This window comes from Podarcis filfolensis (genome assembly GCF_964270895.1).
Source record: "Podarcis filfolensis genome assembly, chromosome: 8".
Classification (NCBI taxonomy): domain Eukaryota; kingdom Metazoa; phylum Chordata; class Lepidosauria; order Squamata; family Lacertidae; genus Podarcis; species Podarcis filfolensis.
Window position 1 is genome coordinate 29205779 of NC_139611.1, and position 15554 is coordinate 29221332.

The following is a 15554-nucleotide window of genomic DNA, read 5'->3' on the forward strand; positions in this document are numbered from 1 at the left end:
TCACCTTTTCCTCCCCAGATGAAATCCTGACAAAAAATGGTCTCCCTCCCCCACAAGGCTCTGACTCTTTAACACCAATGGGTGTTTTTTAAAAAGGAAAAGCCTTACAGGAGATGGTGACGTTTGTTTGTTTGTTTGTGTGTGTGTGTGTGTAAAATGCAGATCAGAAGTCAAATAATTGAGAATGGGTATAAGAGATATTATCTCTAACGCTTTCATTCTAGTAGCTTATGAAAAGGATTGAAAAAAGAGCAAACACTTTGTTTCTTAAGAAACAACAACAAATAAACAAACAAACCAATAAACCAGACATGGTAGCTGTTCACTATGCATTTAGTGTAACCCAGTGTCAGCACCCCAGTGAGCTCCTGCCCTAGAGAGTGCACAGAGACACATCCACCCTCCAGACGTCCCTGTGAACCACAGGCTCTCTTTCCACATTTCCTGTCCACCAGAACAAGAGTCATCAGACATTGGTTTATACCACTCCAGCTAAAAGGAGGATGCTGACTGCCTACGATGCTAGCCTAGGAGGGCTCCTCCTTGCAGCCAGCTCTGATTCTCCCCTCCACAGAGTATGCAACAGATCTGTAGCAGGCATTTCCCTCATACACACATATCAGGGACAGAAATGTTTAAACTACTTGCTATCATGACAAAGAAAGAGAAAGAATCCAAGTTCTGTGAAAATCCTGCTGCTTTGAAGCAGTGGGGTGTGTGTGTGTGTGTGTGTGTGTGTGAGAGAGAGAGAGAGAGAGAGAGAGAGAGAGAGAGAGAGACTCCTCTCACTGAAGGGGACCAAGCAAGAAGTAATTTGCAGTCCTATCTCTGAAACAAATGAAAAGAGTAGCCCACTCCTGGATAACCTCTATGACTGAAGAGGCATGTATACACAAAATGCAATTAGTGGCTTACCAGCAGAAAAGGGACTTCTTTCTTCAGAATAATCCAAGTAATCAAAATCAAAGGAGACGTGGGGATTCTGTTGGAAGGAACATTTCAGAATACTTCAGTCTACCATGCCAATATTTTAAGATCCATAAGCCACTTTTGAATGTCCAACCTACTTTGTGCTTCAGCAAGTTGCACCAAGGTTCAGCCTTCTCTTTTGCAAGGGTAATGACAGGTTCGCCATTCTTAAGGTCACAAGCTGATTTTTCTTTGATGATATTTTTCTGCAGCTCCATATCAGCCAAATAAAATCTGTCTTCTACAGAAGCACTGACAGTATTTTAAAATATTAGTTTGAAAACAGAAACAAATCATTTTTTATTATCCTTTTTGGTGAAATATTTCCTATCTACCTGAAAATGATCCTCTGGGAGAAAAACTTGCAGTCGTAGCTCGTAATATTTTGTAATTTTATCTTCAGAACAACAACATCCTGCTTTTCAAACCATTTTATTGATGGATAGAAGCTAAAAAAATGAAAAACAGTGGTTAAAATGGATTCTACATAGGAATTTCCAATATCCTGGGAGTAATTCAGTTAACAAGCCATGTAATGCTACTGCTCGATTCTACAACATATAGTAAAAAGGTTTGATAATGCCAAAAGTGACAGCCAATAAAGGCACATCCTCTTCAGAAGCAGCCTACCTCCGATTAGCAGATGCCTGGGAAAGCTGAGACTGGCTTTTTCCATTGGGCCCTTCTTGTGAGCTTCTCGGGAGCATCTGGTTAACTGCTGTGGTTGGACTCAACCCCCATGTGGAGAAGAATATCAACATTACAAGAGGAAAAATAGCAAATTAGACAGAAGAGCTTGAAGATGTATATTGGCGGGGGTGGGGTGATGGAGCTCCATTAAGGGTCCCCCCTCACGGCAATGCTCTGCAATGGAAATATGGCTGAAGCTGGTTTTTCATACATACCCTTGTCCCACAAAACAAAAAACTGTAACAGACCAAACTTTTATCATATATACAGGCTGGGCAATTGGTTCACACATAGTGGGTGCTCTTTCCTAGAGCGTGCAGGAGGACTCCAGAAAACAGTTCCATGTTTTAATTGCAATTGTTTCCTGCCAAGACCCAATGCAGTTTACCACTTAAAAATACTAAAACAAAGAAATGGTATAAACTATAGTGCAGGGGATTCCTCTCTGGCTGACTGATGGGCTTCTCAGCTGCTGGTGGTACTTGCTCCCTGGCATAGGTTTCCTTGCCCTACCTCAGGATACAAAGGTCTTAAAGACTCCCAGAGAAGGTGGGGCTGTTCCATCAGTTCTCTTAGGGCACTGAGGGTGCCCTGCCAGGACCAGCTGCCAGCACTTGCTCCCTGAAATGGACTTCCTTGCTTCTGCCTTCTCCCAGAGCCCATGTTCTTAGACAGCCCTAGGGAAGGTGGGGAGAGGAGGCCCTGACAGTTGTCTCAAGCCACTGATGGTCTGGTGCTCTGATTTGGGCTTCCTTGCTTCCATTTATAACCCTAACAGTGCCTAGGAGATCTGAGGGAGAAAGCAGATTCAAACTGACAAAAAGAAAAAGCATTCAGAATAACAAAAAAGACTTTTGCTATATTAAGCAGACAAGAAGATGAGAGCTGCAGATGGGAGAGAAAAAGACTGTCAGAACAAGTTGAAGAATAGAGAAATTAAGCAATGAAACAGATGAGAGAGCTAAGTGAAAGAAGAAGCTTCCCTTTCTAGACAGTGTTAGAAACAGATATGAAAGCTAGGAGCTAAATGGCACCTTAAAGCTAGGTTATGGGTGCAACAATGGAATGACTAGGTGCGTTATTTTATAACAATACAAGACTGAAAATGAATGAACTGCAGCTAAAATATGATGTTCATTTTCCACATGGTCTAATCTTCCCCTGCCCACCCCCCTAATATTCATAAAAGGGTCTCTTCTCCAGTATTCAGAGAGTAGCTGGAAGTGGGGAGGCGGAAAAGGGTCCTCCTTTCCTTCCGCTCTGCAGTTTTAATCTGAAATCTTAGGTGCAGTACTGTGCCCAGAGCTCAGAAACTACTTGCGCTAAGGAAATTCTGTGTTGCAAAATGCGCCTAGAACAATGGGAGTTTTGAACACTTTCTAGACAAGGTCAGAAAAAAAGCTAGAGGGGCAGCACTTTGGAGCTGCCCAGGACTCAAGTTTCAACTCACCTGTTCCTATCTTTCGGGGGGGGGCATCAACCCACTGCTTTCTAGAGTCCTTCTGCATGCCTCCAGAGAACCAGCTATCAGCACCCAGGCCTTCATATTTTCAAGGCTGAACTATACATGCTTGATATAGGGGTGCTCTCAGCAGCTCTGCGGCTTTAGATGGTGCCAACCCTATGGCCCATCTTCAGGTGCTTGTAGTGATAAGACTAGAAAGCCCAGAGCAGCCTAATCTTGGTAATGTTTTATTGAAATACACTATGTACTTCAAGCACCCACAAGGACTCACAGAGACTGTCCCTATCAAACTTAGGAGTTCCCTTTCTTTTAAGGCTTGCCAAAGTCCATGCCTGTACTTCTTCAAAGAATGGCATGAAACTGCCTTTGGCGGTCTGGGATAGACAAGGAGAGAAAAGAAAAAATCCTGCTACCCACTCAAGGCATTAGGACTGGGAATGACAATTAAAATTGATACCATTCATTAGATGGCTGTAGACATTCATCTGCTTTCTTAGCTGCAGTCATTTTGTCTAAATGAAAGACAGAACAAATTAATTTTACACAGCACACACTGTAAATACAGGACTTCAGTAAAGCTATATGGGCAAATGGAAGATTTCACATTTGGCAAGCTGCATTGGGTTACTTTTTGTATATAAAAAAGCAACTGGTAAGTGCAATTCATTATTATTGTTATAACGGACCCAGATTCAGCTAACACTTGTGCTAGTGGAAGCCAGCACAGGGAGTTCCACTAGCCCACCCCCAAATTGGCTTTGGAGGATCAGTAGTACTCTCCCCCACCCCAGAGCACACGGGGGGGGGGGATGGTTCCACCTAGCAAGCATAAATGAGTGCGCTGACAGAACAATCATATTAGTATGACATTGAATTCCATTTATTAAATTTATATCTGCCTATCCTGAGCACAAACAATAAGTAATAGAACAAACAAAAAATCTTTAAAACTCCTTCTTTATTTAAAACACTTCTTTATTCATTTTATGTACAATCTTTACAACAGAAGACTTCCAATCCAAGACAAAACAGTATATAACAAAACCTTAAGTCTCATATTTTCGTTTGTACTGATTCTTCTCAGATTCTCTTATTTTACTATTCCTTAATATTTGTCTCCTTCTTTCGGTTCCTTATCCTTAATCTCTTAGGTCCCATATATATCTAACAATTTTTCAATTAATGCCCTCACTTCCCTCCCCCTAAACCTGTTACTTCCCTTCACCCATGTGCGATCTTCTTTACTGTTGTTGTTGTTGTTGTTTGTTGCATTAACAGCTGTTTATATTTGTTGTTCCATATTTGTTTTAATATCATCCTATAACCTTGTGCCCTTTAAACTATTGCATATTAATTTTAGGGTCTGTAGCCAACTCTTTTTATGTAATCCCCACTCAGCCACAAAGCCACCTGGGTGACTTTGGACCAGTCACTAACTCTCAGCCTAAGCTACTTCACAGAGTTGTTGTGAGGATAAATTGGACATGGAAGGCAGTGTGTATGCCACCTTCTGTTATTTGGAGATAACACACACGTGTGTGCAATCAATCAATCAATCATAAAGGTCCTTTCAAGGCAGCATACTTACCATGATGATTTTGTAAAGTTTCTTGAGAAAAACTCTGATTTGTAATAACATCACCCTCTTGCACATTGGATACGGCTTGTTCTTTGGAGGCCTGTGAATTGAGAGTAGCCTGGTCCAAGATGCTTTGTGAAGGAGATGCGGCCTGCTCACTAACCCCACACTTCAGTGGATGTATCCTAAAAGGGGTGTGTGAGATGTTACAGTGCACTTTGCTTAAAAGAACATTTTACTCACTGGATGGGCAGCAGTGCAGACATCGAGTGATGCTGGTCTCCAGCCAATATAAGGCACATTTAGGCTTCAACGTGTTCTGCAGTTCTTCCTGCTTTTTTAAACCTCCAACTAGGGGCAGAATGTCTGCGTGGAAAAAGGCTGTGATGAGGAAGGATGATGAAATACTTTCTACTTGTGTCATTTTCCTGCTCAAAAATTATACTCCCCGCATTGTTTTTAATCCTCTGGTGCAAAGATTTTTACCTTTGGGTGCAACAGAAGCTTGGGCACACTGATTCTGAGTTAGAAAATGACACAAGAAGAAAGGGTTAAACAGCCTTTCCCTGCTCAAATGCAGCCCGCCCCAAACTTCTGGTTTAAAAAGGAATCACCACAGAGACACTTGGGAAAGGACTCACCTAGGAGGGAAGCTTCCTTTTCTCTCTAGTCAATCTCAGCCTTAGAAACTAATTGGAGACTCCAGCACACTAGAAACCAGCTACACTCACCCCGGACACTCAAGACATTCCACACCAAGACAAGTTTTGGAACTGAATCTATTAAACAAGGAGAGCTCTCAGAGAAAATGTGGTGAAAGCTCAACAACAGAGGTTGCCAGAATAGCGAGAGTAGTTTGTCCATATGTATCCAAGAGCAAAAGCCCTACTAACTTATTTATACATTGCATTTCAAGGACTATATAGCCATCCTAAGGTGACTCACATCATAAACTGTAAAATACAGTAAAACCAATATCAAACCAAGCAATCAATGCTCAAACAGATCAACCCCAGTTTGAGAATGATACTGCAACACCCCTGAAAACTACCTAAACAGATGTTATTAAAATGTAAGTGGTATAAAACTAAGGAGAACAGAACGCCAGCTAATGCAATCCCTTAGCCTCTGTTATGATCTCAATATGTCATTGAACTGTTACCTTCTAATTTTAGTACACACACTTCTTTAGCTGAAAATTTAAAGTTTCATTATTTAAAAAAAAAATGAAGTCACTCCCTTACAATGCAGGTAATTCCTTTTCCTCTTGAACCATTTCAGCATCTCTATATAACTTCTGGAGTTCACTGATGTGATCTGGGTTGTCAGTTCCCATTCCAGTAGACAGGATCTCAGAACGAATATTGTATTCATTAATAGACGTTTTCAGATCTAGAAGTCTGGTGACACGAACCTGAAATTTAATTGTGAATAAGTAGTATTTACTTTCACACCACTAGTTTGCAGCTCCTTCATCCCTCAAACTTCCTAGTTATGACTATGAACCTGACCTTATCTTCCTTCCTTCTGCTGCAACTATCAACTAGAGTAGAGCCCTTAGATATGGCTTAGATTGGTACATTGGTCTGTCTCTGGTGGGAGATTTCTGTGTCCAAAAGCACAGAAATGTTGGCAGGAAGTTTTTGCAATCCTTACTGATCACCACAGTCAAACCAAGTACCATACCTTATCACACCACTTGTGAATGGTACATCTGACTGCATCTTTCTAATCCCGGATGCATGTGTGCTGCCACAAGGAGGTGGTTTATCAGATTCTTACAAGGGAGATCCTTTCTGCACCCTTTCAATAAAGAGAGCATAGCTAAACCCAGTTCTGTTTCAATATCTCTGTGATGATCCGTAAGGATTGCAAAAATTTCCTGCCAAAATTTCTGTGCTTTTGGACACAGAAATCTCCCACCAGAGAAATTATTAATGTTTTCATCGCTAATACAGATGTGGCTAAGTGCTTCTTAAAATCAAAGTTGCCCACTGTGCTGTGTCAATAATGCCTCCTCTAAAAACTAGCAGCTCAAATGTTTGGGAAGATTTTCCAAACCATTTGTAAAATCTGTTTATCCATTGTTAAAATACTAAGATGGCAGTCCTGGAGACTTCTAAACCAAACCTCAGTGAATAATTCTTTTCACGGTCCTTAAATCTATAATATCCCAGCAAAACCACCTGATAATACAACCACCAAGCCGGGGGCATGCTGATCAAAGTGGTATAATGTGGCAAACCTGAGAAAACCAAGTATCTCATACCATATTCAAAGTAACCCATATTCAAAAGAAGGAAGGAAGGAAGGAAGGAAGGAAGGAAGGAAGGAAGGAAGGAAGGAAGGAAGACTCCTCAGTACCAACTTAAAAGAAGTTCACTTCGGAGTTTATTAGGCAGTTAAGATAAAATATTTAATGTTTTGCTACATACCACTGGATCCACCCAAATTGTGTTTCCCAAAGCAAGTACTATTTTTGCTTCATGAGGTTTCCCTCTGATCATCTGATTAATGTATCTCGTAACCTAACAAAAAAGAAAAATCCTCAGATATCAAATGTTTTGCTTAATACAAGCTAGTGACCTGCAAAAAGTTGTTTTAAAAAAACGAAACAAAAAAATAGCTGGCCATCACTGAAACAAGTTTAGGCACCGACTTCTCTGTGTACCGTAACACAAATGAAGGTAAGAAAAAGGAGTAAACTTACTTTTGGATTCCACTCCACTTCATTATCAATGGGTTTAACTCGACAAACAATAAATTCCACTGCTTGAGGGGGCAAAGCTTGGAATTGTTCAGGTAAGTAAAGCAATTTATAATTTTGAACTTCACCAAATCTGCCTTCATCTATATACTTGATATGAACGCTATAAAATACAGAGTTCTCTCCCTTGGATGGTACTTCAAGCACCTGGACCCTGTAACAGAATGGAAGAAAGGGGAATTAAAAAATTTCCAACATATAAGGTAAGTTAAACCAACAGAATTCTTATGTGTTTGTATCGAAGTTTTATCTTTAAGAGGTGATGCTATACTCGTAAACTTCCTTCCAGATTTCAAGAAATCTAGGACTAAAACTGCAGTTCAGTTCTGCTGTTAAAATGCAATTCTCCCTTCCTTGTAGCAGCAACATTGTTGGTGAGTTCTGCTAATGAGACTTCATGACTTCACAGGCACCCACTGTACAGTGCCTATGACACCAGTGAATTCAGATCACACAGTTCTTTCCCCTGTACCAGCCATTCCAGAACAAATCTATCTTTAAAGGTTTGTGTCTACATTTTTTATGGAAGTTATATTGAGGCTACGTGCTTCCCAGATGATCCCATGGGCACCCATAAAGAAAGTAGTGGGGGATCCAAGCAAGCCTGTATAAAGCAATCCATCCAGAAATATTGAACATTTACAAATTATGTTGTACAGATTATATTGTTAGCTGTACATCTCTGTGCCTAGGTCTGAATAGCTTTTACTGGCATAGAAAACCGCTAGGCTAGATTATACCAAAATTTGTTTGGAGAAGAAGCGAAACATTTTACCTGTGGAAAGTGTTTTCTTCACGTAATCCATACATTGCTAGCTTCTCTAATGGGTCAGCAGGGACAAGATTCTTAGCTTTTTTATAATATGCATTCACTTCATTGGCAAGAGCTGCATATGGATCTTTCTGTTTACTGACAATGCGGCCAAAGTAGTTTGTGGCATCCACAATAAAAAGAGGGAGGATCTGAAAGGGGGAAAATACATGTGAAAAGGAGTGCTGCAACTTTAGCAAATAGGCATATTCCCAAGTCACTGGATTTAAATGTTTGTTTTAAATTCACCTGCTTCCAGCACTCTTCTTTTTCAGACTGCAATAATAAACAAACAAGAAAACTCATACCAACATGTAAAGCATATCTTGTAATAAACATTCCAAAAGGTTTCGCCACATCCTTGCATGTGTAGAGGGTGCACTTTTCTCATGTTCTGGCCTCATTTCTGGCACTTTTAACAAATCTCTTCTTCTTTGATTGTTTCCCTTCCCTCTCTTTCCCACATGAGCAGAGTCTCTGAGACCTAAACTACATGCAAGTGAAGGACCTCTGTATGTTTTATCCAAACCTACTGGAATTATACAGAATGTGCAAGGAAGGAAAGTGGTCCATTTTAAGGAGAAAAGAAGGAAGTGAAAGGGACTGCATCCCCCCAAGGCTTCCTTCGCTGTATCACCAATCAACAAACCTCTCAGCCAGGCTCTCTTCCAGCATTAGTTCCCCAAGTGGGAACAGTGCCTTGAAAGAGGGCTGTAGGAGTCTGAGCCCCCTGACTGTTGCACTCTGCTCTGGAGCTTAAAATCAGACTGAGTGCTGCTTTGCCCCACTTTCCGCCTGATTGCAGCAGATGGATTGTTAACAACACGGATCTTCCACATTCACATCTAATTTGAGTAATATACTACAACAGTGATGACAAGGCCCGTGTCTATTTTGATTTATACACAGCAGCTTGCAACCATAGGTACTTCAGAAATTTGGGGGGAAATCTAAGGTATCTTCCTACAGTAACTACAAAGACTGCTGCTCCAGTTCCCCAGTGTTGAACACAGTCCAGTTTCCAGAATGAAAGCTCAGTTTACTTTTGCCAGCATAAAAAGCTATAGGGGAGGGGGGGAAATCATCTGTGAAAGATTTTCAGTGGAGGAGGAAAATTCATTTTATCATGTAAAATGAAGTTTGGGAAGACGGAAGATCTGTGATCAGTGGATCAAAAGAAATTATCTGAAGCATCTGTTCAAGATGCAAGAACGAAGCCGTACTACTAACTTACCGTTACATTTCCAGTTGCAGGCAAACTTTCATTTGTTACTTTTTGTAGCATATCTATTTGTAAATGAACTCGATGTCGATCTGGACAGCGTTTCTTATTCCTGTGACAGAATAATGATAAAAAAGAGTTCAGTATTTTAAGAGAGCAAATGCCAGGAAGGTGACAAGAATACAGGTGACTCTTCACTTATGTCAGGAGTTAGGTTCCTGGCACAAGTGAAAACATGTAAAGTGGGGAATACCCTCTAAGCACCTTTAAATAAATAATAGTAATTATTACTACTAATAATAATTTATTATTTATACCCCACCCATCTGGCTGGGTTTTCCCAGCCACTCTGGGCGGCTCCCAACAGAACATTAAAATCACGACAAAACATTGAACAGTAAAAGCTTACCTAAACAGGGCTGCCTTCAGATGTCTTCTAAAAGTCCCATAACTGTTTATTTCCTTGACATCTGATGGAAGGGCGCTCCACAGGGCGGGTACCACTACCAAGAAGGCCCTCTGCCTGGTTCCCTGTAACCTCACTTCTCGCAGCGAGGGAACCACCAGAAGGCCCTCAGAGCTGGACCTCAGTGTCTGGACTGAACGATGGGGGTGGAGACGCTCCTTCAGGTATATTGGGCCAAGGCCATTTAGGACTTTAAAAATCAGCTCCAACACTTTGAATTGTGCTTGGAAATGTACTGGGAGCCAATGTAGGTCTTTCAGGACTGGTGTTATATGGTCTCAGTGGTCACTCCCAGTTACCAGTCTAGCTGCCACATTCTGGATATGTTGTAGTTTCTGGGTCACCTTCAAAGGTAGCCCCACATAGAGCGCATTGCAAGAAGAGTTTAGAAGAAGAGTTTGGATTTGATATCCTGCTTTATCACTACCCGAAGGAGTCTCAAAGTGGCTAACATTCTCCTTTCCCTTCCTCTCCCACAACAAACACTCTGTGAGGTGAGTGAGGCTGAGAGACTTCAGAGAAGTGTGACTAGCCCACGGTCACCCAGCAGCTGCATGTGGAGGAGCGGAGACGTGAACCCGGTTTACCAGATTACGAGTCTACCGCTCTTAACCACTACACCACACTGGCTCCAAGTGTGTCCAAGTCACTGTCTCTTCAATCCATACCAAAAATACTGTATCCAAAAATATCCACAACTAGAATTGAAGCTTTAGAGCTGGCAGGAGGATGGGAGATGTGCAGCAAACCACTACCCCCCCCTTTCCACATCAGCTATTAGGCTGAGAAGCATAAACAAAGCACAGCTGCACCTCTGGTTTATTCTGGGCTTCCTCTATCCTCACTGACGTCGTCTTCGGGCTCCAGGGAATGTCTCCTTGCGAGCCATGATGACTCTCCAGCTCTCTCCCGTGATTTTCGGGTTTGAATTATTCATTTCCAGGTGCCACACACATATGAAGTCATGGGTGAATCAATCATGCTTAAATGGGGTGACACCTGTAAATGGCATCTGTTGGCCTGCTTTGTACTTAACAGTAAGCCCTAGCCAGAAATAAACCAGAGTTTCCTGTGCAGTATGCCAGTACTCAATGCTGAAAGAACTTCTACTCCACTCCAGCCCGCCTGTCTGCATCTGGAAGAGACAGACTATGAGGTTTCGCTTAACACTACATATGACCCACTACTCGTGGGATGTTTATCTCCTTGGCTGACCTATTGTGATTTGTTTGGTGAAAAACAGACTCTGAGCTCACAGGCAATGCTAAACCAAGCCTCACTGCTTGTTTCTTCCAGAGGCAGGCAAGGCAGAGCAGGAGCATCTGTGCAAGAGTACCCTGGCTGCTCATGGAAAGCCATGGCTTATTTCTGATCCTGGCTTACGGTTGCTTGCAAGAATGAAGCCAATGACAACCATCCCTATAACTGCCATGGAAAGCAAGGAAAAAATGCAGAATGCAGGACTCATAAAACTCAAGAGCTGTAATTCCCAAACTGTACACTAGGGCACGCCAGTTCACCATGAGAAATAAATTCAGAAAAAAAGACTTCTGTGAGCCCCAAAGTAGTCATCCATACAGGAGATGGCTCACTTAAATTCCACATGATTCCCTGGAGAAATCGAAAGGACTGTAGTTTGGTGGTACAGCTCATGCACTTAGGTTAAAATGACAGCCTAAATGCAGAATGCACATTTCCAAGTGCTTTAATAATCACACCAGGAATTGCCTTCTCTTTGTTAATGCACAATACTACTGTCTACAGCAGGCTTCCTCATCCTCGGCCCTCCAGATGTTTTTGGCCTACAACTCCCATGATCCCTAGCTAGCAGGACCATTGGTCAGGGATGATGGGAATGGTAGTCTCAAAACATCTCGAGGGCCAAGGTTGAGGAAGCCTGGTCTACAAGTTATGCATTTTCCTCTTTAAAAGGTCTCTATGCCTTCTCCAGCTATTGCTGAAGGATGCAGACTCTGGGTGCTGGTATAAACATAACAGTCTCAGAGAACAAGTAAAAATGCTACATTTTTTAATAGTCCCCCAATATGCCAGATGTTTTTTTTAAAAAATTCATATGCAGGTTACTTTAAAAGGAAAATTTCACAGGACACTATATAAATTTTGTCTACAGAAAAAGATATCCTAAATAAACTTCTGCCAAAATCAAATAAAATCTTTCATTAAAAATAAAGAATTTTCCCAATATAAAAAACTAAAGTCGTTTCTACATTTATTTATTTTTTTAAAAAAACATTGTTTCACAGAACTCAATCTTTATTTTGGGCCAATCTTTCCAAAGAGATCAATGGTCCATCAAGCTTCTCCCACAACCCTACCTCATAAATTTCACACCATAGAATCTCGAAGGAACGTTTTCCTCTCCACAGGATTTTAAGGCAGAACCCTTTTTCTAAGCCACTTCTTTCCTTGTGCATTTTTTCTTCTTCTAGAGCAGAACAAGCCATTTTTCCTTCCACCACCAGCACCACTCTGCCTTGCGTTATCCAAATGTGGTGGTGAGGAACAGGTGGACAGCCCTGGCAAAGCATTGACCTGTGCCATACAACTGACAATCTGCTTTTGCCAAGTGATTAAGTGATCATATCATTTAAAAATTAAATAAGTAATTTCATTTCCCTTTGTCTTTTTAAAGGTAGGAATCTAGTTGCTAAGTTAACAGGTATTTTCTTACTTGCAAACTCCATATGCTTTAAGGTAGCGACAGAGAGGTCTTCCTTTCTTTCTGTCTTCTTTGGCCTCCAGCACTCCAGATGTAAAGTTGCATAATTCAGGTGGAATGTTGGTTTCTGTGCGTTTTAAATAATGCATTACTCCAACAGCATGGGGTGCACTCTTTTCTGTCAACAGCAAGATGGATTTTGCATTTGGCTGTTCTTTTTCCAGAGACGAAATCTTCGCAAGGGGGAGAAAATGCAACATTTGCCTTCAGTTTTTATTATCAGGTATTATAATGGGTGTTAACAACAACAACAACAAGAACAACAACAACAACAAGAACAACAACAAATAAAAGAGGTGTCCCTGCTCCAATAACCTTGCAACCAAAATTTTGACAGTGGGGCAGACAGCAGAGGGAGGGAAGCAAATGACAACATGATCAAAATCCCAGCAGATAGACTCGCACACTTAAAATTTAATTTTAGTTAGGAATAAAGGAATTTAATCTAATGTCACTGAAGAAATAGGCCTGGAGGAAAACAGGTGAGTGTTCTGGGAGAAAGTGTCAGGAGTTAGGAGGACTAAGACAACAGGAAAACTGCTTTGAGAAAAAAATTGAAGGAGCAAGAGTGGTGGAGCTGGAGGAATGAAGATCACAGGCAGAATCTTAGGATAGAGGAGGGGCAGGGGAACAAGGAGAGATTTTTTGTTTGAAATTTCCGCAGTCATAAACAGTTCATTTGGTTTGTACAAACCTTTCCAACTGAGTTTTGGAAGTTATCAGACAAACTGTATAAGCGTGCACCGAAAATTCTTGGAGATGCAGGAAAACTGAAATGAACGACCCGAGTTGCATCAGTAATTCCTAAGGTTCTTATGCAGTCATCGGTTAAAACTGGAAAGCAAAACCAAAAAACATATAAATTCAAAACCACTGCAGGGCAAAACCAACATTAATTTAGTCCCAAACCAACACTAATTTATTACTTCACTCCTAACCAACACATACTTCTCATCATCAGATTTTCAATTTCTAGGAGGGCTCCTGCAAATCACTCTCCTATCACTCTCCTATTTAAAATGACAATACTGGTAATGATAAAAAGGACCAACCTGGCAAGCTGTATAAAAATCATCATTCAGAAGTACTTGGAATAGCATAAAATGATGTAGACAAATAGGGAACTTCTCTATCATAATTTCCCTGTTTTTTCGTTAACTGATTAACCCTTAGCCGGGTTTTATGTTACATAAATTGCTATAATCTGCTTGATACCATGTTGCCCCAAGTCTGAAACTGGGCAAACCTTTGCAAGATACAGTGGTACCTTGGGTTACAAACTTAATTCGTTCCGGAGGTCCGTTCTTAACCCAAAACCGTTCTTAACCTGAGGTGCGCTTTCACTAATGGGATCTCCCGCTGCTGCCGTGAAGCCGTCGCGCGCTTTCCGTTCTCATCCTGGGGCAAAGTTCGCAACCCAGAGCAACTACTTCCAGGTTAGTGGAGTTTGAAACCCAAAGCGTTTGTAACCTGAGGTACCACTGTACCTGGCATTCTTTCTCCCTTCCTGCCAAAACATACTAGATGTCAACTGCCTGTTATCCTGGGGCTGCAGAAGCAAGGGAAAAGGATGCTCTAGCCTCAGCTATCAGTCAAAGGAACAAAAGACATAAATAGAGATTTAAGCAAGACGACCAGGCAAAGGGAAATCAGCCTGGTCCAAATTGGACATAAATGCTTGTAGCTCAGCACTTTGCTTTAACCTTGAAGAATAAATTCCCTCCTCTACCTACTCTCCTTTCACTCCCTTTCCCAAGTGTGTCTTGTCTTTTTTATAGAATTATGCAATTGTAGGGTTGGCAGGGACCCCAAGGGTGAGCTAATCCAACCCCCTGAAACACAGGAATCACAGCTAAAGAATACCTGATGGATGGTTACTTTGCCTGTGTTTAAAAACCTCCAGGGTAGGAGAGGCAACCACTTTCTAAAGTCATAGAATCACAGAGTTGGAAGGCACCCAAAGGGCCATCTAGTCACATTTGGAGGGAGTCCATTCCACTGTCAAACAGCTCTTACACGCAGAAAGTTCTTCCTAATGTATAGTCAGAAACTACTTTCTCGTCATTTGAATCTATTTGTTAATGTCCTGCTTTCTGGACCAGCTTGCTCCATCTTCCATGTGACAACCCTTCAGATATTTGAAGATGGCCATTGTATCCCTTTTCAGTCTTCTCTTCTCCAGGCTAAACCTTCCCAACTCCCTCATAAGAACTGGTTTCCAGACCCACAGTCATCTTGGTTGCCCTCCCCTGCACTTGTTCATTTGTCAATATGCTTCTTGACATGGGGTGCTTAGAACTGTAAACTGTATTCTGCAAACCTGATGGCAACCCCCCCTTAAATTTTTTTTTTTTATGTGAGTCACTTTGGGAGACAATAATTATCTGAACAGTTTGATGATAACATAGCAAATAATACATCTAATTAAATTGTAATGAAAGAGATTGAGAGTCACTATAGTTTTGACAAAGGTTTTAGAGCAAGCATATGTGAGAAAAACAATATATTTACCTAATACAACATGTGTGCCAGAGCTAAATTTCTTCTTCCATTGCTCTAAAACATAATCAAAATGAAATCCAATGTCTGGGTGCATTTTCAAACAAAATATTGAAGTGCTCTCCACTGCCTAATTAAAAAAGAGAATGGTTTCAAACAATGTGGATTATAAAAGAAATGTATAATTACTGAACAATGCTCTGATTTAAAAAACAAACAAACTGAATTAAACACTGCTACATTCAGAATTAAAAGTCTGGTAATGAGTCATCTTTTATTTTCTACGTTCTAAAGCAGTGGTGGCCAAACTTGGCCCTCCAGCTGTTTTGGGACTACAATTCCCATC

General features: G+C 41.1%; 1 protein-coding gene across 9 annotated transcripts in view; it reads right to left on the reverse strand.

The window, feature by feature from the left end:
- Nucleotides 1–15554, reverse strand: part of TDRD12 (tudor domain containing 12) — a 57541-nt gene that overhangs the window by 22707 nt on the left and 19280 nt on the right. For 8 of the 9 annotated variants that reach the window (XM_083629062.1, XM_083629057.1, XM_083629061.1 and 5 more), the window contains exons 19-32: nt 15221–15338; nt 13404–13543; nt 12662–12882; nt 9516–9615; nt 8246–8433; nt 7414–7624; nt 7139–7231; nt 5948–6117; nt 4713–4888; nt 3582–3636; nt 1600–1698; nt 1305–1418; nt 1068–1221; nt 916–982 (exon numbers count right to left, since the gene is read on the reverse strand). In XM_083629062.1, coding sequence (XP_083485188.1) covers nt 916–982; nt 1068–1221; nt 1305–1418; nt 1600–1698; nt 3582–3636; nt 4713–4888; nt 5948–6117; nt 7139–7231; nt 7414–7624; nt 8246–8433; nt 9516–9615; nt 12662–12882; nt 13404–13543; nt 15221–15338 — 1906 coding nt within the window. The remainder of the gene's footprint in view (nt 1–915; nt 983–1067; nt 1222–1304; nt 1419–1599; nt 1699–3581; nt 3637–4712; nt 4889–5947; nt 6118–7138; nt 7232–7413; nt 7625–8245; nt 8434–9515; nt 9616–12661; nt 12883–13403; nt 13544–15220; nt 15339–15554) is intronic. The other variant, XM_083629064.1, reaches the window with a different exon arrangement.